Source organism: Staurois parvus, unplaced genomic scaffold, assembly GCF_062004578.1.
Source record: "Staurois parvus isolate SC_StPar_1 unplaced genomic scaffold, SC_StPar_1.0 ptg000090l, whole genome shotgun sequence".
Classification (NCBI taxonomy): Eukaryota; Metazoa; Chordata; class Amphibia; order Anura; family Ranidae; genus Staurois; species Staurois parvus.
The window spans coordinates 538,996-565,118 of NW_028317886.1; the positions used below are offsets into that span (position 1 = coordinate 538,996).

A 26,123-nucleotide genomic window follows, 5' to 3' on the forward strand; every position below is an offset into this window, starting at 1 on the left:
AGAATTTGTGGGCTGCCAATCGGGATTTGCAAGCACATTCGGAAGGACTCTACGGGCCTGTGTGCGAATTCTTGGTGGGTGCGGGACATTACTTGTGCTCGCCACTGCACCAGCTTGTACTGCACTTATGGGACTTGCCACGTCACCAAGGGATACTGCAGTGCTGTTATGTGAAAGGTCAGGATGTACTAGGCCGCTGGTGCTCGCTAGTTCACCAAAAGGTAGACCGGCACTAGTACTGACACTCTGCTGCATATTAGAGTCATCAAAATGTACCAGCAAGCGCTAACAGCAATGGAGGTTTATTATGTATGAGCGTGTTCCTGGCAATCAAGGGGTCAAATGTGATTACTGGTGTACTGACAGGCAATCTGAGGCTATCTGGGAGGGGCATGAAAACCACAGGAGTGCGAATCACGTATATATACATGACCGGTGTTGCCCTGTTGCAGTATTTCTGCTATAGGGCGGTAAGTAAGAGGTTAAAGAAGCAGTTTTTGTTACGGCGCTGCATTACTTTAACTGACAGTTGCACAGTCATGCAACACTGCACCCAAATGAAATGTACATCCTTTTTTTCCCCACAAATTGAGCTTTCTTTTGGTGGTATTTGATCGCCTGTTTTTTTGGGGATTTTTTGCACTATAAAAAAAAAGACTGACAATTTTGAGAAAAAAACAATATTTTAGACTTTTTGCTTTTAAACATGTCCAGTAAAAAAATTTTAAAAAATCAAATTTCATCCTAAATTTAGGCCAAAATGTATTCTGCTCCATGTCGTTGCTAAAAAAAATCCCTATATGTGTAAATTAATTGGTTTATGTGAAAATTATATCATTTACAAATGGCGGTATAGACACTTGAATTTTTTTTTTTTAATACTAATTATGGCGGCGATCAGTGACTTATGGCGACGATCAGTGACACCAATACAGTGATCAGTGCTAAAAAAAGCACTGACACTATACTAATGGCACCGGGCAGGAAGGGGTTAACATGAGGGGCAATCAAAGGGTTAACTGTGCGATGGGAGTGTTTTATTAGTGGGCGGAGGGGTGTGTTCTTAACTGTAAGCACACTGCTCTGGATGGCTGTGCACAGCCATTCAGAGCAGTGTGCACAAACTGACAGGGAGGAGGACTGTTGGTAAACAATGCAGCCCTCTTCCCTGTCCGTGATCACCGATAATCACCGGCCGGGACCCGGTGATTGACACCCACGGCCGCGAATGGCAGCGCGGGTAGGGTGTGCGTGTGGCTTGTGTGCGCCCCCTACATGGAGATGCAAAATGACGTGTGTATATATATATATATATATATGTGTGTGATTTTGCGCACAGGGGCTTCCCTGTAGCAGTATATCTAATATAGGGTGGTCCTTAAGCATTAAAGCCCTCCCACAGTGATTTCACTCACATATAAGCTAGGTGGGGAGGGGCACACACACACACACACTTGGGGCAAGGGAGGTAAACATCCCACACCTGTGAGGATGTAGACCTATTAATCTTAGAAAGCAGATACTGAGCTGACACTTTAAATGCAGTGTTAAGTTAGGTATTGCTGTCAGGAGAGCCCACTAGAATGGATAAGATAAGAAAAGATGTAATTTTTATTTATGGCATCATAGTGGTATTTACACATGGAATCATTACTCTGTACATGTGTTTTTATACAGGTGCTGGTGACTGTTCCACAGTGTTTGGAAATTCTTGTGTTATCTCCTCATCGACAGGATTGGGTGAAAAAAATCAAATATTTAATATTTGATGAGGTATGCAGTATTATTGATTACATAAATAATGTATGTGGTGAACAAAAACAATATTATGGAGTTTAATGTATCACACAGTGGCAATGCAGAGTCTGCAGGAATGCAACTTAAATGTGACACCAAGGCCAGGCTGTATTTTTGTTTAGGCACCGTAGACCCGTGCCTATAGACAGCCAAGTGAAAGAGAGATATTTTCCTGTATTACCAGCCACACAATTGTTCCCAACATCTGTAGAAATATACAGTATGTTTATATACTCATTGTCACAATATTTAATACTAGGTTAGGAGGAGTAAAACAAGAAAACATTTTTAGGTAAAAGAGATGGTCCTAGACGAGGTGTGCTGCTCTAGGGACAGCTGTTGTGTGCCTGCAGTGATAGAATCCCAACCTGTATCAGGATCACTACAAGGAGAGCAATGTCTTGTACAAGAAATAATTCAGTCAGTCAATGGTTCACCAGCCTAAAGAACTGTTACTGTTTAGTGAATCTGTCCTTTGATTTTTATAAGTTTGTGTTTATAAGTGTTGTGATCTAACTTTCTTAAGTCTGGAAATATATTTACAATGCAAGGTACACTGCTTGGGAGGAGAGATTGGAGCTGAAGTCTGGGAGCACCTACTAGTCATGATTCGTTGTCCATTCTTGGCTTTATCTGCCACAATTAGCAACCCAGAGCACCTCACTGAGTAAGTATATACAGTATAAAAATAGTCTATTATAAATACAAACTCTGTGGTCTATGATCTCTGATTGAGGCATGTGATCTCACACATGCCTAAGTAAAGCTTAATTTTATATGAATGACCTTTACAGACATGTCAAAATATATATAACAATATTGACTGTGTTTATGCAATAGTAGACACTGGAACTGTGTTTTCAACATCGCTTATAACAGAGGAGGTATTAAAGTACATGCACATGGCTGGACACGCGATGGATACCTTTAGCTACGGTGTATAGGAGTGTGCCTCTGTCTATCGATTGGCATTCTCTGTTTAGTGTTGTTTAAAATTATGACATAAATGGATTACCGATTATGTACTGTACGGGTTCAAATACTCGAAATGTAGAAATAGCTGGGCTAAGGTACATTTATACGTGACAATACATGTTAACAGCAAAGTTCTGGAATTGAAAATAAGAAAAAAATCATACTTACCTAGATGGCTGCAGTACTGATTCCAGCTGCAGCTGCTCCGCACCACCTCTACCTCAAGAACTCAGCGATCAAAGAACACCAATCACTCACGTCTCGGTCTTCAGTGAGCAAAGAGCTGGTGACTGTTATTTATCGGCTCTCTGCTCTGCCACTCCAATGCTCACTAGAGTGCCGGGCTGTGGAGCGGGTGGGAGAGTCTCCCAGCAGCTCACTGAGAGGCTGAGCCAGCTGCCGGTCCAGGCATCTGGGTGGATCCCGACAATAGTCAGGATCGATCCAGAGCCTGGACTGGCTTTAGTGACGTCAGCAGACTGTTGGTTAAAAATGGGTCACAGGAGTGCAGAACAAAGCTCCTGTGACCTACAGGAGCTTTGGCCCTCCTTCACCTTTAAGGCTGAACTCCAGGCATATATAAATACACCATGAAATTGTCAGGGCTGAGCTCCTGCTACTTAACGAGCAGCTCTTTTCTTTCAGTGCTCAGAAGCTGCTCAGCTGTCAGTTAATTACCAGCTACTTGTTGTCTCCACAGTGACTCACCTGGATACCAATACCTGCCTCATTAGTCCAGCCTATAGCCAGCCCTTTTTGCAATTTTAGCAGTTTGGCTCATTTACTCCTTGCCCTTGCATGATCTATGGTCTCCAGTGCCTTCTTGCCTGTGTTCCTGTGTACAACTCTGTCTGGCTGACTTCTCTTAGTTACATAGTTAGTTACACAGTTAGTCTGGCTGAAAAAAGACAAAAGTCCATCGAGTTCAAACATTAAAAAAAAAAGTTATAATCCTATACCCACAGTTGATCCAGAGGAAGGCAAAAAAAACCCCAGCAAAGCACGATCCAATTTGCTTCTGCACGGAAAAAAATTCCTTCCTGATCCCCCGAGAGGCAATTGGATATTCCCTGGATCAACTTTACCTATAAATGTTAGTATCCAGTTATATTCTGTGTATCTAAGGAAGAATCCAGGCCTTTTATAAATCAGTCCACTGAGCTGGCCAGAACCAACTCTTGAGGGAGTCTATTCCACATTTTCACAGCTCTCACTGTGAAGAAACCTTTCCATGTTTGGAGATTAAATTTCTTTTCCTCCAGACATAAAGAGTGCCCCATTGTCCTCTGTGATGACCTCAGGGTGAATAGCTCTACCCCAAGTTCACTATATGAACCACTGATGTATTTATACATGTTGATCATATCCCCCCTTATGCATTATACATGTTGATCATATCCCCCCTTAATCTCCTCTTCTCAATAGAGAATAAATTCAGTTCCTCTAATCTCTCCTCATAGCTGAGCTCCTCCATGCTTCTTATCAGTTTGGTTACCCTTCTCTGTATTTTCTCCAGTTCCCCAGTGTTCTTTTTGTGAATTGGGGCACAAAACTGAACTGCATATTCCAGATGAGGTATTACTAATGATTTGTACAGGAGTAATATGATATCTCTCTCTCTGGAGTCTACACCTCTGTTAATACAAGAGAGGATTTTGCTTGCTTTAGAAACTGCAGCTTGGCATTGCATGCCATTATTAAGCTTGTGATCTACTAGAACTCCCAGATCCTTCTCCACCATTGATTCCCCCAGTTGTACTCCCCCTAGTATGTATGATGCATGCATATTCTTAGCCCCCAAGTGCATAACCTTACATTTATCAACATTAAACCTCATTTGCCACATAGTTGCCCAATTAAACAGTGCATTAGGGTTGGCTTGGAAATTGAAGACATCCTGTAAGGACGTTATTCCACTGCACAGCTTGGTGTCATCTGCAAAGACTGAAATGTGATTTTTAATCCCAGACCCTATATTGTTAATAAATATATTAAAAAATAAGGATCCCAACACTGAACCTTGGGGTACACCACTTACAACCCTAGACCATGCAGAGTATGAATCATTAACCACTACTCTTTGAATATGATCTTTTAGCCAGTTTTCTATCCATTTACATACGGATTTTCCAAGCCCGTAGACTTCACCTTACACATTAGCTGTGTGTGGGGAACTGTGTTTGATTTTTAGCCTGTTAAACTTGTTGTCCATGGGAATATATTTTGGATTGTGTTCACATACAGTCATTTTGAAGAACTCCCATTTCTGTGTTGTCTTCATCGATGCCGATATTCCCTCCCAGTCTAAGTCATGGAGAGCAGCTCTCAGTGTTGGAAAATTAGCTCTCTTAAAATTGAGCATTTTTATTTTTCCTGTATGTGCTCGCTGTTTACAGCTAACAATAAATTAAATCATGTTATGGTCGCTGCTACCCAGATGTTCTTTTATATAGACATTCATAATAAATTCTGCATGGTTTGAGATTACCAGGTCCAGCAGAGCATCATTCCTAGTAGGGAGCTCTGTGAACTGTACCATAGAATGGTCCTGTAGCAGGTTTAAACATTTTTGCCCTTTAATTGTTCCTGCAGTATTATTACTCCAGTCAATTTCCGGATAGTTTAAACTCCCCATTATTATCACTGCCCCAACCCTTGCAGCCCTTTCGATCTGTGCAAGGAGCTGAGTCTCCACCTCCTCATTAACACTGGGAAGCCTATGACAAACTCCAATGATTACCTTTGTAGTACGCACCCCCATGTGCAGTTCCACCCAAAATACATTCAGCTTCATCACACTCTCCATCTACTAGGTTCTCTTTCACACTCGCTCTGAGATCACTTCTCACATAGAGACAGACACCACCACCTTTCCTATTTACCCTGTCTCTCCGAAAGAGAACATAACCATATTAATGGCCCAGTCATGTGAAAAATGAAGTCAAGATTCAGCAATACCAATTAAATCATAGTTCTCTCTTCATGCACCAAAGCTTCTAACTCACCTATTTTGCTTGTCAGACTTCTGGCATTGGTGAACAAATACTTTAATTCATTAATACCTTGTTCACACGTATTTTGCATTGTTTTTATTTTCATACAAATGGTACCAATTCCACTGGTTGCTTGTAACATGGGAACCTTCTTATCTGCCATAGTCTTCCCCCATCTTTCCCCATTCCACCCACCAATAAATACTGACCCCTGTCTGATCTGTCTACCCTGTTATAATCTAATTCTCTCTCCCTCCTCGATCCTAGTTTAAATACTCCTCCAGCCTTCCTATAAACCTCTCCCCTAGCACAGCAGACCCCCTTCCATTTAGGTACAAATCATCTCTAGCATATAGGTTGCACCCCAATGAAAAGTCAGCCCAGTGCTCTAGAAACCCAAGTCCTTCCCTTTTACAGTACACCAGGTCTTCAGCCATGCATTGAGTTCTCTAATCTCCCCGTCTTTCCTGAGTTGCACATGGCACAGGTTATATTTCAGAGAATATCACCTTGGAGGTCCTTCCCTTCAACTTGCAGCCGAGTTCTTTAAATTTATTCTTAAGGAGCCTCCACCTTCCATGTATTCTGTATTCTCTTCCGATTCCTGTTCCTGATTTTTAGCTGCTGACTATGCTGACTAGAGATGAGCGAATCGAACTTGGCGAAGTGGAATTCGTTTCGAATATTAGGAAAAATTCGATTCGCGCCGAATCCGAAAATTAGCAAACTTCGGATGCACGAATCGAATTTTCCCCGATCGGCCGATTTTCATCCCTTCTACAGCCGGCAAAAAGTGTCCCTGCAGAGAGCTCCGCTATTTCTGACAGTTCTCTGACAGTTCCTTCACATTTACAGCGGTTGAAACATTGTATCTATTTGTTTCCATTTAGGATACAGATGTTTTTATTCGGAAACAAATAGATACAATGTTTCAACCGCTGTAAATGTGAAGGAACTGTCAGAGAACTGTCAGAAATAGCGGAGCTCTCTGCAGATACACTTTTTGCTGTACTGGAATTCTTCTTATTTTCATCCTACTTCTTCTTCTACTTCTTCTTCATCCTCATCCTCTTCTTCTTCTTCTTCTTCTTCTTCATCCTTATCCTCTTCTTCTTCTTCATCCTCATCCGCCTCTTCATCCTCATTCTCTTCTTCTTCATCCTCATCCTCTTCTTCTTCATCATCCTCATCCTCTTCTTCTTCTTCTTCTTCGTCATCATCATCCTCATCCTCTTCTTCTTCTTCATCCTCATCCTCTTCTTCATCCTCTTCTTCTTCTTCTTCATCCTCATCCTCTTCTTCTTCTTCATCCTCATCCTCTTCTTCTTCTTCTTCTTCTTCATCCTCATCCTCTTCTTCTTATTATTCTTCATCGTCTTCTTCTTCTTCATCCGCATCCTCTTCTTCTTCTTCTTCTTCATCATCCTCATCCTCTTCTTCATCATCATCCTCATCCTCTTCTTCATCATCATCCTCATCCTCTTCTTCTTCTTCATCCTCATCCTCTTCTTCTTCTTCTTCATCCTCATCCTCTTCTTCTTCTTCATCCTCTTCTTCTTCTTCTTCTTCTTCTTCCTCATCTTCTTCTTCTTCTTCTTCTTCTTCTTCATCCTCATCTTCTTCTTCTTCTTCTTCTTCTTCTTCATCCTCATCTTCTTCTTCATCCTCATCCTCTTCTTCTTCTTCTTCTTCTTCCTCATCCTCACCCTCTTCTTCTTCTTCATCCTCATCTTCTTCTTCTTCTTCATCCTCATCCTCTTCTTCTTCCTCATCCTCATCCTCTTCTTCTTCTCCATCCTCATCCTCTTCTTCTTCTTCTTCTTCTTCTTCTTCTTCTTCATCCTCACCCTCTTCTTCTTCTTCTTCTTCTTCTTCATCCTCATCTTCTTCTTCTTCTTCCTCATCCTCATCCTCTTCTTCTTCCTCATCCTCATCCTCTTCTTCTTCTTCCTCATCCTCATCCTCTTCTTCTTCTTCTTCTTCTTCTTCATCCTCATCCTCTTCTTCTCCATCCTCATCTTCTTCTTCTTCATCCTCATCCTCTTCTTCTTCATCCTCATCCTCTTCTTCTTCTTCTTCTTCTTCTTCATCCTCATCCTCTTCTTCTTCTTCTTCCTCATCCTCATCCTCTTCTTCTTCCTCTTCCTCATTCTCATCCTCTTCTTCTTCTTCTTCATCCTCATCTTCTTCTTCTTCATCCTCATCTTCTTCTTCTTCTTCTTCATCCTCATCCTCATCTTCTTCTTCTTCTTCTTCATCCTCATCTTCTTCTTCATCCTCATCCTCTTCTTCTTCTTCTTCTTCTTCATCTTCATCCTCTTCTTCTTCTTCTTCTTCATCCTCATCCTCATCCTCTTCTTCTTCTTCATCCTCATCCTCTTCTTCTTCTTCTTCTTCTTCATCCTCATCCTCTTCTTCTTCTTCTTCTTCTTCATCCTCATCCTCTTCTTCTTCTTCTTCCTCATCCTCATCCTCATCCTCTTCTTCTTCTTCTTCATCCTCATCCTCATCCCATTCTTCTTCTTCTTCATCCTCATCTTCTTCTTCTTCATCCTCATCCTCTTCTTCTTCTTCATCCTCATCCTCTTCTTCTTCATCCTCATCCTCATCCTCTTCTTCTTCTTCTTCTTCTTCTTCATCCTCATCTTCTTCTTCTTCTTCATCCTCATCTTCTTCTTCATCCTCTTCTTCTTCTTCATCCTCATCCTCTTCTTCTTCAATTGAAGCTGCTTCTGCTCCGCCACTCTGCCATTGGACTCTTGATAGTCGTCTCCCCACACTGCTGCTGGGGGGACTTTTTAACATAGGCCTCTGTATGGCCTTCAATTTAAGCTGCTTACGCTTCGCCACTCTGCCATGGGCCCCTGTACCGCCTACTCATGCTGCTGCCAGGTCCAGAGTGTGTCATGGGTCCCTGTACGGCCTCCCATTGCTGCTGTCTCCATCGCCACACTCTGCCATGTGCCACTTTCAGGTCTCCTCACACTGCTGGTGGGTTCCATTTTGTCATAGGGTGCTGTATGGCCTCCCATTGCTGCTGCCTCCACCGCCACACTGTGGCTCCACACTCTGGTTTTGGCCCCGTGACTGCCCAAATGAGTGAAGTGTGCGGTGATTCTAAGATCGACGGCCCTCATCTGCATGTCATACTGACTGACAGTATTATTTCTCTTCCCCAGCAGACTCCAAGGGCATTTAAATTAAAGGTACAGTGTTCTGCACTAATATAAAGGCTCTCTGAAGCCTAGAAACCCTTTTAATAAGTTAAATTTGCAGCGAATAAATTCGCATCGAATCAAATTTATTCCGCAAATTCGGCGAATCAGCCGAATCGAATTTTTGAATAATTCGCTCATCTCTAATGCTGACAGCCGGTTTCCTGAACCTGGCTCATCTGAATACCTGCACTAGCATCCAAATCCTGGCTTCTGTTTTGACTACATTCCAGAATGGTGTTATTTTGCTATTTCATTAGAGGTGTGATTTTTAACTACACTCTTTGTCTCTGCCTAGTTTATGGTTCCTGATATTATGCAAGGGCCATGAATTCAGAAGATGCAGGCAATCCACCTAGTCGTAATATTTTTTCCAGATTGGACGAGCAAGACCATCACTTGGATCAGTTTGTCATAGCAATACAAATGCTTCTAATCTGAACTGTTCATCTGGTTCATCTGTTCATCTGCTCCTATCTCGGTTCAGGCAGCCGCCTCTGATACTACCACTGTAAGAGGTATGACTGGTTCTGCTCCGCTTTCCCAGTGGTTTGGGGGTGATCCAGCTCACTGCAGAGGGTTTCTCAACCAGATTGGAATATATTTTGAGATGCTCCCCCAGGCATTTCCTACAGACAGAAGCAAAGTAGGCTTCATTACTTCTTTGTATTCTGACAAAGCTTTGACTAACCCTCTATGGGCAACACAAAAACTCGTTGTCCAGAATTACCCTGAGTTTGTGGCCTCCTTTAAAAGGGTATTTGATAGTTCCACTCGCTGTTATGGTTGCCACAGTGCACGAATACTTGTTTTCAGAAAGTGAGTAGGGTTTTGTGCACATCTTCAGTCTCTTCTTTGCCACAGTAGTACGGGGAATTCTCTGATGTCTTTGACAATGGTCATGCAGGTATTTTGCTTCCACATCAGTCTTATGACTGCACAATTGATCTTCAACATGGTGTCATTCCTCCTTGTGGCTGGGCTTACCCTCTGTCTGTCTTAGAGGATAAGGCTATGGAGGGGTATGTTGCAGATTCACTATTTCGGGGGTTCATGCACAAATCCTCTTGTTCTGCCGGTGCTGTTTTTTTTTTGTGGAAAAGAAAAGTGGTGAACTGAGACCCTGTATCGATTATAGAAATCTCAATCGCATTACTATTAAAAATGCTTATCCTATCCCATCGATAATGGAATTATTTGACCACCTCAAGGGAGCAACGGTCTTCACTAAGCTCGATTCGAGAGGGGCATGCAATCTCATGAGGATTAAAGAGGGCGACGGATGTAAAACTGCATTTTGTACTAGAAGTGGACACTACGAATACCTCGTAATGCCCTTTGGTCTCTGCAACACTCCAGCAGTTCTCCAAGAATTTATTAACAATGTCCTCCGAGAGATGCTGCAGCAATGTGTGCTGGTTTACCTCAATGATATTCTCATATATTCAAAATCCCTAGAGAACCATGACAGAGACCTCTCCCATGTGCTACAGAGAGAGAACAACCTTTATTGCAAGTTGGAAAAGTGCGAGTTTCATCGTGAACAGGTTAAATGTTTGGGTTTTCGATGGACCCAGAAAAACTGTCTGAAGTTTTACAGTGGCCTCAACCCATAGTTCTACGTCCTTTACAACATTTTCTTGGCTTTGCCAATTATTATCAGAAATGTATGCATAATTTCTCTTCTCTGGTCACACCCCTAACTGATATAACCAGAAAGGAGGCCAACAAACAGAATTGGTCTCCGGATTCCATTAAAGCCTTTGAATCCCTCAAGGTTGCTTTTACTGCAGCCCCAGTGCTGGAACATCCTTATCCTATGTTACTCTTTATTCTTGAGGATGATGCGTCTGAGACTGGACTAGGCATTCTCCTGTCTCAGCATCCTACCCCTGTGGGCCCTAGGCATCCATGTGGCTACTTTTCTAAAAATTGTCTCCAGCAGAATGCAATTACAAAATTGGGGACAAAGAATTATTAGTCATCATTTTAGCTGTTAAAGAATGGAGGCATCTCCTTGAGGGTACTACTGTGCTGGTCCTCATTTTCACTGACCATAACTATCTCACATTCTTGTCTGAGGCTAAACACTTATCTCCTAGAAGGGCTCGGTGGGCCCTTTTTCTGTCACGCTTCAACTACATAGTCTCATTCTTATCAGGTACGAAGGATATAAGGGCTGATGCATTATTGCTGCAGTTTTACTCCTCTTCCAAACTGGAATCCTTTCCTACTGCTGTGACACCTCCAGACGACATTTTGGATGCTATTCGCACTAGTCTCAGTTCACCTTTGGGTGAGAGAATTTTGGCTTTGGCTTTGACTGCTGCTTTGTCTCTGAGAATCTCCGCACTGCTTTGCTCCAGGTCTACAATTCTTCCGAGGCAGCAGGGCACCCAGGGAAAAATCAACTCATATGGTCTATGTCTCAACAATTCTGGTGGCCTAGTTTCCATGCTAATGTAACCACCTTTGTAGCTGCTTGTCCAGTGTGTGCTCAGAATAAAACACCCCAACACCTTCCAGTAGGTCTTCTACAACCCATACCCAGCGGAGAGAGGCCTTGGACCCACTTGTCTATTGATTTTATTGTGGATTTACCTAACTCCCAGAGCAATACAGTTATTCTTATAGTGGTTGACCAGTTTTCAAAAATGTCACATTGCATTCCGCTAAAGAAGTTGCCTACATCCAAAGAACTGGCATCAATATTCTCTCAGGAGGTCTTTCGTTACATGGGTTACCTAATGTTATCATCTTGGACAGGGGTAGCCAGTTTGTGTCCAGGTTTTGGCGAGCCTTTTGTTCACAGTTGGGAAATCAGCTTTCCTTCTCCTCAGCATATCACTCTCAGTTCAATGGGGTCACAGAAGGGGCCAACCAAGCCTTGGAACAGTTCCTACCCTGCTATATTTCAGACCACCATAACAAATGGTCGGTCCTGTTGCCTAGGGCAAAGTTTGCTCACAGTAATGCCATCAATGCCACCTCCCGATTATCTCAGTTTATGGTGAACTATGGGTTCCAGCCATCCATGTTGCCTGATAAATTCGTTCCGCAGGGAATTCCTGCATTAGAGGAATATTTTAAGATCTTCATTTGACTTGGGTGCAGATCCAAGAATCCTTGCAACGCTCCAGAGAGAGGTACAAACACCATACTGACTGCTGATGCCTACCTGCAGCCTCCTACCAAGTGTGGAAAAGGGTCTGGCTGTCTTCCTGTAACCTCCGACTCTGTTCCCTCACTAATACCTTGGTATATTGGGCCTTTCCGCATACTCTGCAGAGTTAACCCAGTGGCATACGCATTAGATCTTCCTTCCAACATGCGTGTTTCCAACATATTCCATCTTTCCTTATTAAAACTATGCTGTGTACCCACTATTCCACCTCGGTACCACTTCAGGTTGATAACCACGAGGAATATGAGATACAATCTATTATTGACTCCCCTAGGCTTCATGGACGCATACAATATCTAGTTCACTGCAGGGGTTACGGTCCGGAGGAACGCTCTTGGGTCTCATTCTCAGATGTACAGTACATGCTCCTGTCCTCCTCTGTGCTTTCCATTTCCATTTTCCCCTCAAGCCTGGTGCCCTCTTGAGGAGGAGGGGTCTTCAAGGAGGGGGTACTGTCAGGGCTGGGGGTAAGGATGGGGTTCTGTCAGTTCCTGAACTGTGTTATTTTTGCTGTTTCATTAAAGGTGTGATTTTAACTGCACTTTCTGTCTCCGTCTGGTTTATGGTTCCTCATAATAATACAGCTGTGTGTTCCTTTAGATCATTACATGCATTTTAAATGCAGCTATCATAAGTACCTGAAGCTGCCTTGATATGTGCCTTCTGTCATTTCCATAACAACAGCATTGCATGTGCTCACAGGGAATATGCTGACAGGCAGAGAGCTTCTTGCTTTATAAGTGTTGCTTCACTGTCTAATCAGCAGGCTGCAGGCAGGGAGGTAATACCACTATATTCCTTCACTCTAACAGGAAAAATGGTGTCATCTCCTTCTGGTAGATCATGCCTCACTATATACAGTTTTATTAATCATATCATTCTTTGTAGATGTATTGTAATTTTTTTATACCTTTGGATCCTACCAATAATAATACTTCCTGTTGCCAACTGAAGGTACTTGAACAGCAGACTGACAATGCTGCTGCTAATTGAGAGGAAGTGGTGTACTGTTGTCAGCATGTAACAGGCAAGCTCCTGTTGCTGACAGGTGCTGCAAGTGCTGTTAGTGACAGGATCTCCAGGTCAAACATTGCAACAATTCACAAATATGATTTTCCTAAAGAAAAAGTATCACCCAAATCTTTAAAACATTGTGTAATCCCTTATGAGACTAAGTGCATGGAGCACTCTGCCCCATTCTGATCTGTGCTATGGCTACAGAGCTAGTGTGGTCAACAGAATACCCCCCACCTCCACCACCACTGTTTGTCCATGCTGCTCACAAGCAGGGCTGTATTTCCTAATGGGCACTTTAGGCAGTGCGGTCACCTTGGAGGTGATCGTGCCGTCTGGTGCAGGTATGACGGGCTCAGTCGCGCTACAGACACTGTGAATAGAGCCATCCCCTCTCCAGTAGATACTGGGGGAGGGAAGTGAGCAGAGTAGTCCAGGCCGGGGATAGCCAAGATCTCTCTAGGCAGAGAGAGCACAGGTAGTGAGTCCCTGTCAGTGACCAGAGTGGTGGAGTCTCTGCACAGCTGTCTCCTGCTCACAGAAGAGAGGGGGAGGGTGGATCACACTGAACAGGTTACTGTGTACACAATGCAACATCACCTCCTCCAGAGAGATGTGAGTTGCCTGTGGTCACCAGAGCCCCCCCCCCCCATAGTGCAAGGGGACCTCCGTGGACCCTAAAGTAAAGGGGAACTCTGATGTAGGAGGCAACACTGCTGAATGCTGCTGATTGTGATATACTGTAAGGGGGTGACTGTTGGTGACCAGAGACCATCTTACAGAGTTCCCCTTTACATCAGAGTCCACAGAGGTCCCCCTTACATCAAAGTACCCCTTTACATCAGAGTCCACAGAGGTCCCCCTTGCACTGTAAGGAGGAACCCTGCAGATTCTGATGTGTAGTGCTAGGCTGTTTCCTCTGTTGGGGAATATTAACACTCATGGTCGAATGTTCGTATGGCTATTTTTCTCTTAGGGTCCAATGTTAGGGAATGTTAAATTTGCCCAGCAAAAGCCAACTATTGCACACATGTTACAAACATTGTAGGTATTATTCATTACGCTTGCACAAATGTTGAGATACTCACAAAACATTTTTTTTAAATAAATAGACCCGTTAGTACTTTGCACAGATTTGATGTGTACTGTAACTGTATCTAATTATTCTTTATTATTCAGGTGGCTCCAATCAGTCACAAAATACTGGCAGCAAAATGATGAAAGGGAGACTAGTCTGGTGACAAATTCATCTAAAAAAAGAAGACAAAATAAACGGCAAAAACCAGAAAAGAAGTCTTACAGAGTTCGATTAGGTAATTTATGTAAAACAAGGGTTTTTTTAATACATGGTGATTTAATTATATTACACTAAACATTAGTTCAGTGCCATTTGTCTGTACAGGTAGGATGATGGGTCTATTTTCGATGTGCTTGTTTTATGATTTTGCTCTGAAATCATATTGCGACAGAGGTGTGGGTGGAACAGAACACATGTGGAGATCAAGAGGGATTTTAGGGCATTCTTTTTTTCTGAAAACATTCTTAGTTTACAGCATTTTTTCACGCCTGCCTAAAACTATTGCACAGTAGTGTGTGTGCCAAGACACATATGATATCTGTGTTGGCTAACCTTCTGAAAATGCTAGCTGTCACTCTGTCATGCTGATCTGATGGTTTCTGAACTCTACACTGACAAGTATGAAGCAAGTGAAGCCAAAACTCTTGGTTTACATATGTATTTAAACACTGTTAGTACCACCAAAATTACTCACTACTTCTATACTTAGGTTTTAACTCTAGATGTTTAAACAATTTTTCCCTTGTGCAAAATCATACTAATAATTGCGTTATATACTGTAGACACTTCTTTATAAAAGGTTATACTACAAGAAACACTGTCTCTTTAAGCATCAAAAGAAATCATTATTATGATACCCGTACCTTTACATTGCTTAGATTAGTTTTTCCTATGTACTTCTACTGTATTTTTTATTCTATTTTATGTTTGACAATATATTACTTTTGCAATGTTCTTGCAAAATAATAAAAAAATTATAAAAAAAAAAAAGCTATGGGCTGCTGAAGAGCGACATCATTTTGCCTCTGTACAAATCATTAGCAATACCACATCTAGAATATGCAGTACCTAGCTAACATGTGGGAAGCCTCACTTTCCTCGTTCACTGTATGCGCTGCTAGTAATAAGGAGTCATGTCAGGGCTAACTGAGCTTCAAAGTGGGAAGACTGTTGATGCCCACTTAGCTGGTGCCTCTGTGGCTGAAGTTGCTAATTTATTTGACATGTCACAAGGTATGGTATCAAAGGTTATGATGACATATACAGTTTCCGGGTAAACGTCGTTTGATAAGCATAAGCATGGTTGACATGGTCAACTGACCGAAAGAGACAAAAGGACATTGCACAAGAGTGTGACCTGGGATAAGAAAACAACTGCTGCAAGTGATTGCAGACCTCAATCTCAGTCTTCATGGGGCTGAGATTGAGCTCTGCAGTCATTTTGCATCAGTTGTTTCCTCCTCAATGCCCTCATTGTTACCCATTTCTTTGTGCTTCTTCTAAACAGCACATCCTGAAACCCCAGTCTGCTTTGAAATTTTTGCTTGGAAGAGACCTTGCTGATGCAGTATAACTACCCTGTTGCTGTGCTCAGTCTTGCCATGGTGTATGACCTGTGACATGAAACTGTCTTCCACAACCTCACCTTAGGCTGGCCATACATTATACAATTATCTTCCAATTTTCTGCCCAATTTCCTTTAGATTTACCTTCAACTGTGTAGTGCAAGGGCCTGCCTAATTGGATACAACTGAAAGTGTTGTTTAGGTTTGTCCTCCTATTATATGGTTTTTGGTAACTCTAAACCAAAAATCTCCAGATAATTGTATAATGTATGGCCAGCCTTAGTAGCGGAGTTTGGCTGTCCCTCACCCAGTTTTAAGTCACCTACACAGTTGTTCCTGTTTCAGTTAATGACTGTGTTTCAACCCACATATGAAATTGATGATCATCAGCACCTACTTGGTATAATTGGTTAATCATACACCTGACTTTAACCCTACAAAATCCCTGACTTTGTTCAGTACAAAATATGCAAGTGTATGAATTTATGCTAGTTTGAAGCCAAAGGTCACACCAAATATTGATCTGAGTCAGATTTTTCTTCTGTTCGCTCCCTTTACATTTTGTAAGTTGATAAAAATGAACAATTAAAATGTATATATTTTTTAAAACATTCTTACTTTACAGCATTTCTTCACACATGCCTAAAACTTTTGCACACTACTACTACTATGTGCTAATTACTTTTTATGACCCTTGCTGGTCAGATTGCACCAGGAACATCTGAGTACTCTTGCTTGCCAATGCCACTGATTTTTTTTTTTTTTTGTGTTCTGGCAAGTTGAATCAAATACCAATACATCTCATGAACAGTTGTGAGGTAAACAAATACATGCAGAGAAATCTCACAAATATTAGCTTGGCATGTGATTTAACCCATTGGAGTCCACCTAAAACCCATAATCAGTATCGTTTGCTGTGTCTAGTAATTATGTGATGTTTGCATTAGTGGAAAATGGATAGGTTTCCTGGCTAGTTGCACCCAACTGAATTCACCACAGGCAGTCTCCGGGTTACAAACAAGATCTGTAGGTTCTGTAGGGTTGTTCTTAAGTTGAATTTGTATGTAAGTTGGAACAGGTACATTTTTTAAGTGTACCTCCAGCCAAAAATTATAAATTTTGCATAGCAAATGTTTGTTTTGCTGTCTGTGACCCTGTTCAGAAGATTTCATTTCACTTTCTGTCCCTGTGACAATTGGATTTTGAAAAATTTAGGTTGTCTTGGACACACGTATTGGGAATAAAGCTTCAGTGGAGACACATTTTTTCCCATGATAACTCTTACAGGACTGAATTTCCCTTCCTAGCGCTAGATTTCCTCTGACTTACTGTTGTCTCAGTGACAGGAAGTGAGATTAAATCTTCCTTTACAGCAGTAAAAACCACACAGTGGCTCTAACCCCACACCATACTAGCTAAAACTAAATAAATAAAATTTGTATGGAGTTCTACTTTAAATGCAACAGATGTTTGTCTTAACATATTATTATTTTTTACCTGTGCATGTAAATGTGTAAATATTTTCAAATACTGTACAGTACTGTACAACCTTAAACTATCTTGGTTGAGGATGATAGACTTGTTGGAGAGGATGGGATTGGTATTAAAGAGTCAGAGTCTGATTCTGCTGCTGGAGTCAGGATCTTGCTCCTCTAACATTGCCATTGCTGCTTCAATGAGACGAAAAGCAACAGCTAACTCTTTAGTAGAAAACTTTCTCAATTTTGGAGTTTCTAGGTCCTGTTTTTTTTTCACTTTTTTCACTTGCTGCTCTAGTTCCGTAAGGCCTTCATTGGTTAGTTGTTTCCCATGGGAGTTGAGTAACACTATGATATCATTTGCTGATCACTGCTGTTGATTACTAATAGCAACCTCAGCTTGCCTGGTTTCGGCGATTTCATTATCTGTAAACCCCATGAATTTGGGGCACAATTTGTTCCAAACTCCTCTCGTATTTGTCTCACTTCATTTCAAGCATCAGCATCATAAATGTTATAATTCTTCATTTTGGGTAGCCTTCACTGCTTCTGAGACTGTCCTCTGTAAATAACAGGCCTTAAAGGAGGCTAGGACTCCCTGATTCATTGGTTGAAGTAGTGATGTGGTGTTGAGGGGTGTAGAAATACAACCTTTACTTTGGGGTGCATGTCCTCTAAAGTGTTCGGATGTCCAGGGACATTGTCAAGGAGAAGGAGAATTTTGAAAGGAATGTTTTTGCCCAAGCAATATGTTCAACAGCAGGGCCAAAACTGTTCAAAAACTAAATGATTTGACTAAAATGGTTCAAAGGCTTGAGCTTTAATACTCAGATGCATTACCAAGTAATAAAGTCAGCCTGTCCTGTGATGCCTTATGTTCTGTACACTTTTTTTCTTTTTCAAAATGTAGGCCCAATTAAGAATTTTTTTCCAAAACAAGCCAGTTTCATTTACATTAAAGAATTTGGTCTGGCAAATAACTTGCATCGTCAATAATATATTCCAATATCTTGTGAAAATCTCTTGCAGCACTTAAATTGGCACTCACTGCTTCACCTTGAACTTTAATATCATGCAAATTGGCTCTTTCTTTAAAACTACTGAACCAATCCCTACTTGCAACAAATTCTTCATTGCAATCTCCTTCACGTGCTGTATGAGCAGCTTTTAAAAAATTGAAAAGACTGTGAGCCTTTTCTTGCAATAAAGAAAGACTGATAAGCATATTACACTGATTTTTGTCTTCTATCCAAATTGCCAACAGCCTTTCCATCTCAATAATTAAACCAATGTGTTGCTTGGTAATAATCATAGCATTCATTAGAGTATGGCCTTTCACATGCTCCATTATTCTACCTTTATCTTTTAAAATTGTTGCGATTGTCGACCGACTGTAACTAAATGCAAATGGATGATGGAGTTTCATCTCTCTCTGATCTCTTTATTATTTCTACTTTATTTTCAATGGTGATGGTTTTTCTTTTCTTTCCTGTATCACCAGCACTTGCATCAGATTTGTGTCTTGGAGACATTGTTGCAGGATGAAAATAAAAAATGTGTACACTGTTGGTGGTGTCCCAAAAGCAGATGAAAGATGAGGTAGCCAGGGCAGCTTCTCAGAGAGTGGAGTGAACTCTAGAAGTGAACAAGAATAAGAAAGAAAAGCACCTGTATGTGCAACAGCAAACCAATGTATTTAAAAAAACAGGTACTGTATAAAAACACTCACAGAGGTGGTAGGATATAAGGCTCATCAGCTGGATATGCCCACTTGTAGTGTGTCCTTAGCCCACAGCAGCAGCAGTGGTCCCCGGACCTCAGAGCAGCTCAGCAGCATGGGATCCAATAAAAAAAGAAATGGCTAAAAGAGACCCAGAGAGATAGTGACATTCAGGACCGAGCAGCATAAATTACAAAAAAGGCTTTATTGACCAACTATAAACAGTACAGTAAGTTATAGGTGAAAACTAGGGCATACTCCCAATAGTGGTGGGCAGAGAGTGGCCTTAGACAGTCCCCGCAATGCACGTTCTTCCAGCCTGGGGGACAACAGATGTAGCTGGGATTGTTAAAATAACCCATATCTCACCAGTTACACAAGTTCTGTCTGCTTCTGGCCATGCAGTTAAGTGGGATTGTTGACAGGTGCGCCAGACAATAGGTAGTTTCCTGCACCAGCATGGAGAGCAAGCGGCCAGTAGTGACATCACGCTGCCTCTGTTCATGAGTATGAGTCGTACATAATTTGAATGTTCATAACTCGGATTGCCTGTACATTTCTTTGATTTATTTGAGCACTGACAAGTAACCTTTCTGTGTGCAAGAGAGACCGTAAAAAAGTAACGGACACCCTTATGGAATCTGGTTTATTATTAGATTCGATTTCAGGAAAGCTTCTGTTTGAAATTAGTGTCACTGTTTGTATTTGTTATTTATGTCTTTTGTTTAGTGCATCATGACAAGAGATATAATGATTTGGAAACATATATCTGTTCTGTTCAAAATTCCAACGTTGCATTTGAGCATTACCATCCATTTGCTGCCTTAACCATAGACCATGTAAGTATAAATGTAAATTTTGTTGATGTCCCATTTAACAGTTTGTGTACTTTTGCTAGTGTATTTTTTTTCTTTCCGAAAGTGGAACTTAAACTACAACAACTTGATAAAAAAATAATGTTCTTTAGTAGGGAACGTACATTCCACATTAATAATTTATACTTCCAAAATTAGTGTGTGTGTAAAATGCCTCCAGCATTACTCCTGTTTTTTCTTGCTAGAAGCTGCCATTTTGCTGAAGCCCAGAACCCCTGAGCTGCAGAAAGTTTTTAGGCTGTCAGCAGATTGGCCTCTAGTGGCTCTGATTTTCAGCACAATGCCAAAAATGAAGAGCAAATGAGCATGTGCAGAGCAGGGTGAGACAGTGTATTACTGGATTTTAAACAGTATAGGCACTTTTTAAATTGTTTTACATATAGTAGCTATACCTGCAAAAGAGGCCAGCCTGAAGTGATCTAGCAGGACTTAATTTTCTGACTAAAGTTCCATTAAATTCAAATAAGGAGTAAAAAAACATTCAACGAAAGTGAGTCCTTGGCTATCCTTCAGTATACCTGGAATTAAATAAATGTATTATCTTTTTATGTTAATGGAATGATGGCACTAATTGAACGAAACAGTCATTAACAACACTTGTCTACTAAAAATAGGTGAAGAACTATGGAATTCCAAAAGATCTTACATGCTCTCCTCGAGAATGCATACAGCTATATGACACCATGGCAAAAGTATGGCCAACATGTGCAAATATGAAGGTAAATTACATCAGTGTATTAGGGTGACTGTACTATCTGCAGCTTCTATGCATATCTTTTGGACTTATAGAACTCAGTTTGACTGATGTACAATGATGTCACCATATGTGCAGTAGGAGCCTATGTATGGGGCACTTGAAGTTGCAATCTCCATGGAGCAAAATAAGATAGGAGATCCCCCCCAGTTCACAGTATCCTTAGCTTCCAAAATTATTCCAGGGTAGGTTATAATGATAAACTGAGCCCTATTCTTTTTGGGCTTTCAGTGGTTGTCCCTTTTATAGTTGTTCCATTAAGCATAATAGCAGAATTCTTCTTTATCTGTCACTTTACTTTCCAGAAATAGATTGATTGAACTAATTCAGGCTTAATGCAGGTTTCTTGGAAGAAAAGAACATTATAAAAATGAGCACAACCACAGAACGACAAGATCACCAATAAGATGTGCTAGGCTACAGCTCTTTTTTGTAAATGTGAATGGAGGCACCATACACCAGATAGCTATGCCTACCTTTTATTCCCAGCATCGGGTTCTCCTTTGGTCTTTAAAATTCTGCACAAATTATAGTTTAATTATATAATATATTTTTTTTTAGTGCTTAGATGCATCTAAATATTTCACAGACACTCTAAATGGTTCTCAGTACAACCATCTTGCAGAAAATAAATTAGAAAACATAACTAAAACATAAATTGTGGACAGTTTATGACTTCTAACCTTAAATGCTGGTTTTATCTGTCTTGTTGCCTCTTTTTTACTGCTCTCAATGACTGGATGCTCCATTTGCCTCCTTCTCCTATCTAGTGGTATTGAGCCTGCTATCATACCCAATAACTAATAGGTTCTGGTGAAAGCAGGGGTAGACTAGCCATTGACTCTGTAAATGAATATTGATATTTGCATATCAGAGTTACCCGAGTTTCAGGATGTCCTGGAGCATTGATAAATATGTAAGCTGCTACGTGCAGGAACCTGAGTGCTCAGGTTCTTCATTGATATTGAACCTTTACTTTTGAAATGTATTGAATGGCAAGGTTTGCTTTACCCTAATCCTCTAAACACAAGCCTAGAAAGCACATTTCAGCTGATTTCATTATTGATTGCCTTTAGTTCAATGACAGCACAGTGATTTTGTTGTTCAGAATCTTTTTTCTAAAACTACACATAGGGGGAGATTTAATAAAACTGGTGCACATATAATCTGGTGCAGCTGTGCATAGCAACCAATCAGCTTCCAACTTCAGCTTGCTTAATTATAGAAGTACAGCTCGTTTGGTTGTACTTCTCCTGTGGATCACAGAAGTGCAGTTCATTCTGCACTCCTGTGGCCCTTTTCCAACCAACAGTGGGTAAAGTAAGTATGATTTAAAAATAAAACATATTCTCATGCTTCTCTTTTAAGCTTTGACAATAAAACCTGGAAGCCGATTGGTTACTATTTACTGATTGGTTACTAAATCTCCCCCATACTGTCCCTTTGCAAAGTCTTCCCTTACAAGCAGCATTGTCTAGGTGTTTCCTTCAAAAAATATTCCATTGTCATAAGTTACTTCTTGTTTCTGTTGGTGGATCAATTTGATTGATGTTTCAGGAGAGCCGTATGCCAGGTATCACTGATTTTGTTTTCTGTAGAACAGTCATCAACTAGTATTTTCCGTTGTTATTAAATATGGACTTTATCCAAATCTCTGTTACAGCACAGGTGGCATGGGAAGTTGAACTTGCTTGAAAGTCTCTGCAGGGTAAAAAAAAATGGATTGACTAGAAGTGCATAGTTGCCAAATCTTGTGTAACAACACTTATAGGACAAGTCAACTTAAAGGATAAGTTCACCTTTGGTAACATATTACAGTTAGTGTATACCATGTAACATGTTATCAAAGAGCACCTGCTTGCACCCCCCTGTCACCTTTCTCCCTAAATGAGTAGCCCTTTTTGTCACCCTGCACAGAGGACCCCTGTGCCTGTGTGTGTTCACAGTGTGCATAGTGTAGGTGACCAGTGTGTGTAAGCAGAATCTCAATTCTCTTTCACCAGTTCTTTCACTGCTTCCTCCTTTGATGCTGCTCCAGTGCCAGAAAAGGACCTGACTTCAGCTCATAAACAGACACTATCCTGACCCCCTCACCACATAGCAACACAGGCTGAGCAATGTGCCAAATTGCCTTGGTGTGTGTGTGGGGGGAATATGCATATGAATGAGCAGTCACGTGATTTGTATATGAATGAGCTATGCACATTACATTACAGGGAAGGGCTGCTAGGCAGAGGTAGTTACAGGCAGTCACAGCAAGATTCATGCTGGGATCCCGGGACTGTATGCAAAAAAAAAAAAGTTTGAGTGCCCCAGCAAACCCCAGTGGGTAAAAAGTAGGTGACATTCAAAAACCAAGGTGGACAGGAACAGAGTCCGTAATTATGGTGGGGAGAGCCTAATGTTGGAGGATCTGTGACAAAAAAGAACTGAAGAACTGAATCAATCCACCAGGTTCCACCTACACTTCTATTGGAACATTACTTTTGTTGGAAGCATTAACTCTAGTGAAACACATAAAATTGCCCTGTGTACTACAGGACCTTTACATTACATCATGGAAGCTAGCAACAGGGTGTGCTTAGTTGGACTGTGGTGTATATAACTTAGACTATCCTTAGGAGCATCGACTATCTAATCCATAATTCTGCATGACTTTAGCAGTATTTGTTATTTATTTCTTCTTCCTTCAGTTTGATGATAACCCCTACACCTACTGTATAGCTTAGATCTATACCTATAGCTATTTACTTACATCATCTGTACATCTACATGCTCTTAGTATCTGAAATAAGCATATAGGTGCTGTAAGGTTTAGTTGGAGCCAGTATCTCTAGCTCCATGAGCCACAATCTGTTCAAAATTTACACAATTTTAATTATATACTTCCAGTATAAGGAGGCAAAAGAGCCCCCTGACCAAAGTCCCTCCTCCCCATACACAAATAATATAGAACAATATTAAAAAAGATTTTAAAAAATGTATATAAATAAATCATATCAAATATATAATAATAATAAACTACTTTTTTTGAATGAAATGTATCTTTGGAAGTAATATTTTGATGGCCAATATCTGTAAAAGTTTGACTGGTATATGTTATTGTTTTTAAAAATGAATTTTGGAACCTCAAGTGAACCACACATAGAGTGCTATGACTATGAGCGTTATCTCAGAACGACTTTGTGCCATGCATTTTAAAGATGTGCGACTGTCATTGGGAATGTAAACCATCACTGTGTATGAGGTGCCCCCCCCAAGGTCTAAATCTGGCCCTACATACCTCCTCAGTCAGACCCGGTCAGTGGCTACAGAATGAAAGACCCTGAACTATCAGGCAGCCTTGTACTCATTGGCTCTAGTGTTGCAATGACTTCCTGGGAAATACACCCTCCCTCACTCCCCAGCTATAGAGTGTGCCCTAATCCACACCTACTAGAGGTGTAGAGGGAGATCCTGGGCAATCTAGTAATGTGAGCTGGTGCATACACAGTAACACCTATTGAGAGTCATGCTTTAATTCTGGGACACAGCCTAGGGCACAATGGTCAAGGGCACAATGAACTCAAAAGGGGGACTGTCACGGTAAATCCAGTAAAGTTTAAGGTAAGTGATCCCCTTCCCTCGGTTTGCACTGGAGACAAATTTCTAGTACCAGTCAAGAACTATTTTGTATCCTTGTTCCATTGGTCTACACAAATGCATTACAAATATGTTCAAACTGTAGTTTAATATGAGTGACAGAGTAGTTTATGCTTAGCAGCCTATTTTTCATCTTTACATTACTACATTAGCCACAAAAATATATTTGATATATCATACTAACTGTACTATTTATTTGTTAAGACTTTGGATCCAGAAGAGAATATACACCTAAAGGACAAAGTATTAATTACCAAAAATGATGCAATAAAATATCAAGAGGCCCTTAAAAGTGAATTAGTTGACTGGATTGAAAAAGGATATTGTGCACAAGTAAGTTCTATAATCATTTTTTCATTGGAATTTGGATGATAAACAGACCCTAAAGGGTAGAACAATTTAACCACCTCTATACCTCTGCATTCTGAAAAACAGCAGTGAGGGACGCTGTTTTTGGAACCATTTATAAACAGTCCTGCAGAAAGTACACAATGGGGGCCAGTGTGTCTGTGAATGGCTGTGATGGAGTTGTTATTGAACAGTTTAGATCACAGGTGTACTGTACAGAACTAATAAGAATCGTTCTGAACCAGTTCCAGGCATAGCAAGTGTAAATGCTACCAGTATTCCCTTTCCTCCATTGTGAATGCGCTGACTGCTAGTAGATACAGCAGGAAGGAGGATTGTAGTGGATCAGAGGTAAAGGTGGCCACCAATGGTTGTAGGATTGTTGCATGTGGAGAAGGGGATTAACCTTTTCACTGCCACCAACATATCTCATGCCATGGCAGCAGCTGGGGTATTTACACCTAATCCCCGCTGATACAGCGTGGTGTATTTGTCAGGCTGACTGTCTGCTTTCTGGTGGAAGTTATTCAGGCGGCTGTAAAGAAAAAAGGGCTATAGTGCAATGCTTTCGAGCCACATAGGACCCCTTCATCAGGCATCTGATAAGATGCATAATACAGTGTACAAACATTTAAAGTGCTATCCATCAATCAAAAGCTGATCCTGATCTCTGATGTCCCAAGATGTCATAAAACCCTACCAAAATTGACCAAACATTTGACAGATGTGGATGATGCACAGTCCGTAGCTTTCATCATTGAACATACTGCCATGCACCTGCCTCAGCTTCCAAGAAGTGTTCATATCCTTTACTAGAGTTATGTATATGGTACAGCTGAATTTATGTTGACTTTATTTTTCGATATTTGGTCAATTCTGGTGGATTTTATAATGTCACATGATGTCAGAGGCTAGGGGTGGCTCTTTGCACAGGTTTTGATTGGTGTTTGTCACTTTAAAATGGTTGTAAACTTTAGACATTAAATATGAACAAAGCATATCCTTCAATAGTGTGTACTTGTCTCAGTCCGGAACACTGAGTGTCATTTCTGTCCACTGCCTCATTTCTCTGCTATCTGCACAAGTCACTTCTGATAAGTTTTCCTTACACCATAGATAAAACAGTGACAGGGAAGGGAGCTCCAAAACACAGCTTGTAATTGACAGCTTCAGTTCTGTTCCTAAGTGCTGTGTGAAGGAGGGTGTGTCCCTCCAGTAGGCTGTCAGAGCTCTAAAGTATAACTTCAGCCCCCCTCCTCCTGCTTTCTGGAAGCTCACACAAGAAGTATGTATTCTGGAATTTTAACAGATGTAGAGGAGAAAGGGCTAAAGATAAACAGGTACAACTGATAATTGTTTCCATCTTGTTAGGGGTGCACCAAAATTTCAGTGGCCAAAAAACACCCCTAGCGGCCGTTGGCCGATATAAAAATAAGCACTGATACAGGTGGTGAAAATAACCCCGCCCCCTCGCCTCCACCCGCC

General features: G+C 41.0%; 1 protein-coding gene across 1 annotated transcript in view; it reads left to right on the forward strand.

Annotated features, from left to right (window-relative positions):
• LOC149468210 (putative ATP-dependent RNA helicase DDX60) overlaps positions 1-26,123 on the forward strand; it is a 258,721-nt gene that overhangs the window by 102,082 nt on the left and 130,516 nt on the right. The window contains exons 18-23 of the mRNA XM_089670346.1: positions 1,678-1,773; positions 2,349-2,464; positions 14,358-14,491; positions 19,749-19,858; positions 20,509-20,613; positions 24,495-24,623. Coding sequence (XP_089526472.1) covers positions 1,678-1,773; positions 2,349-2,464; positions 14,358-14,491; positions 19,749-19,858; positions 20,509-20,613; positions 24,495-24,623 — 690 coding nt within the window. The remainder of the gene's footprint in view (positions 1-1,677; positions 1,774-2,348; positions 2,465-14,357; positions 14,492-19,748; positions 19,859-20,508; positions 20,614-24,494; positions 24,624-26,123) is intronic.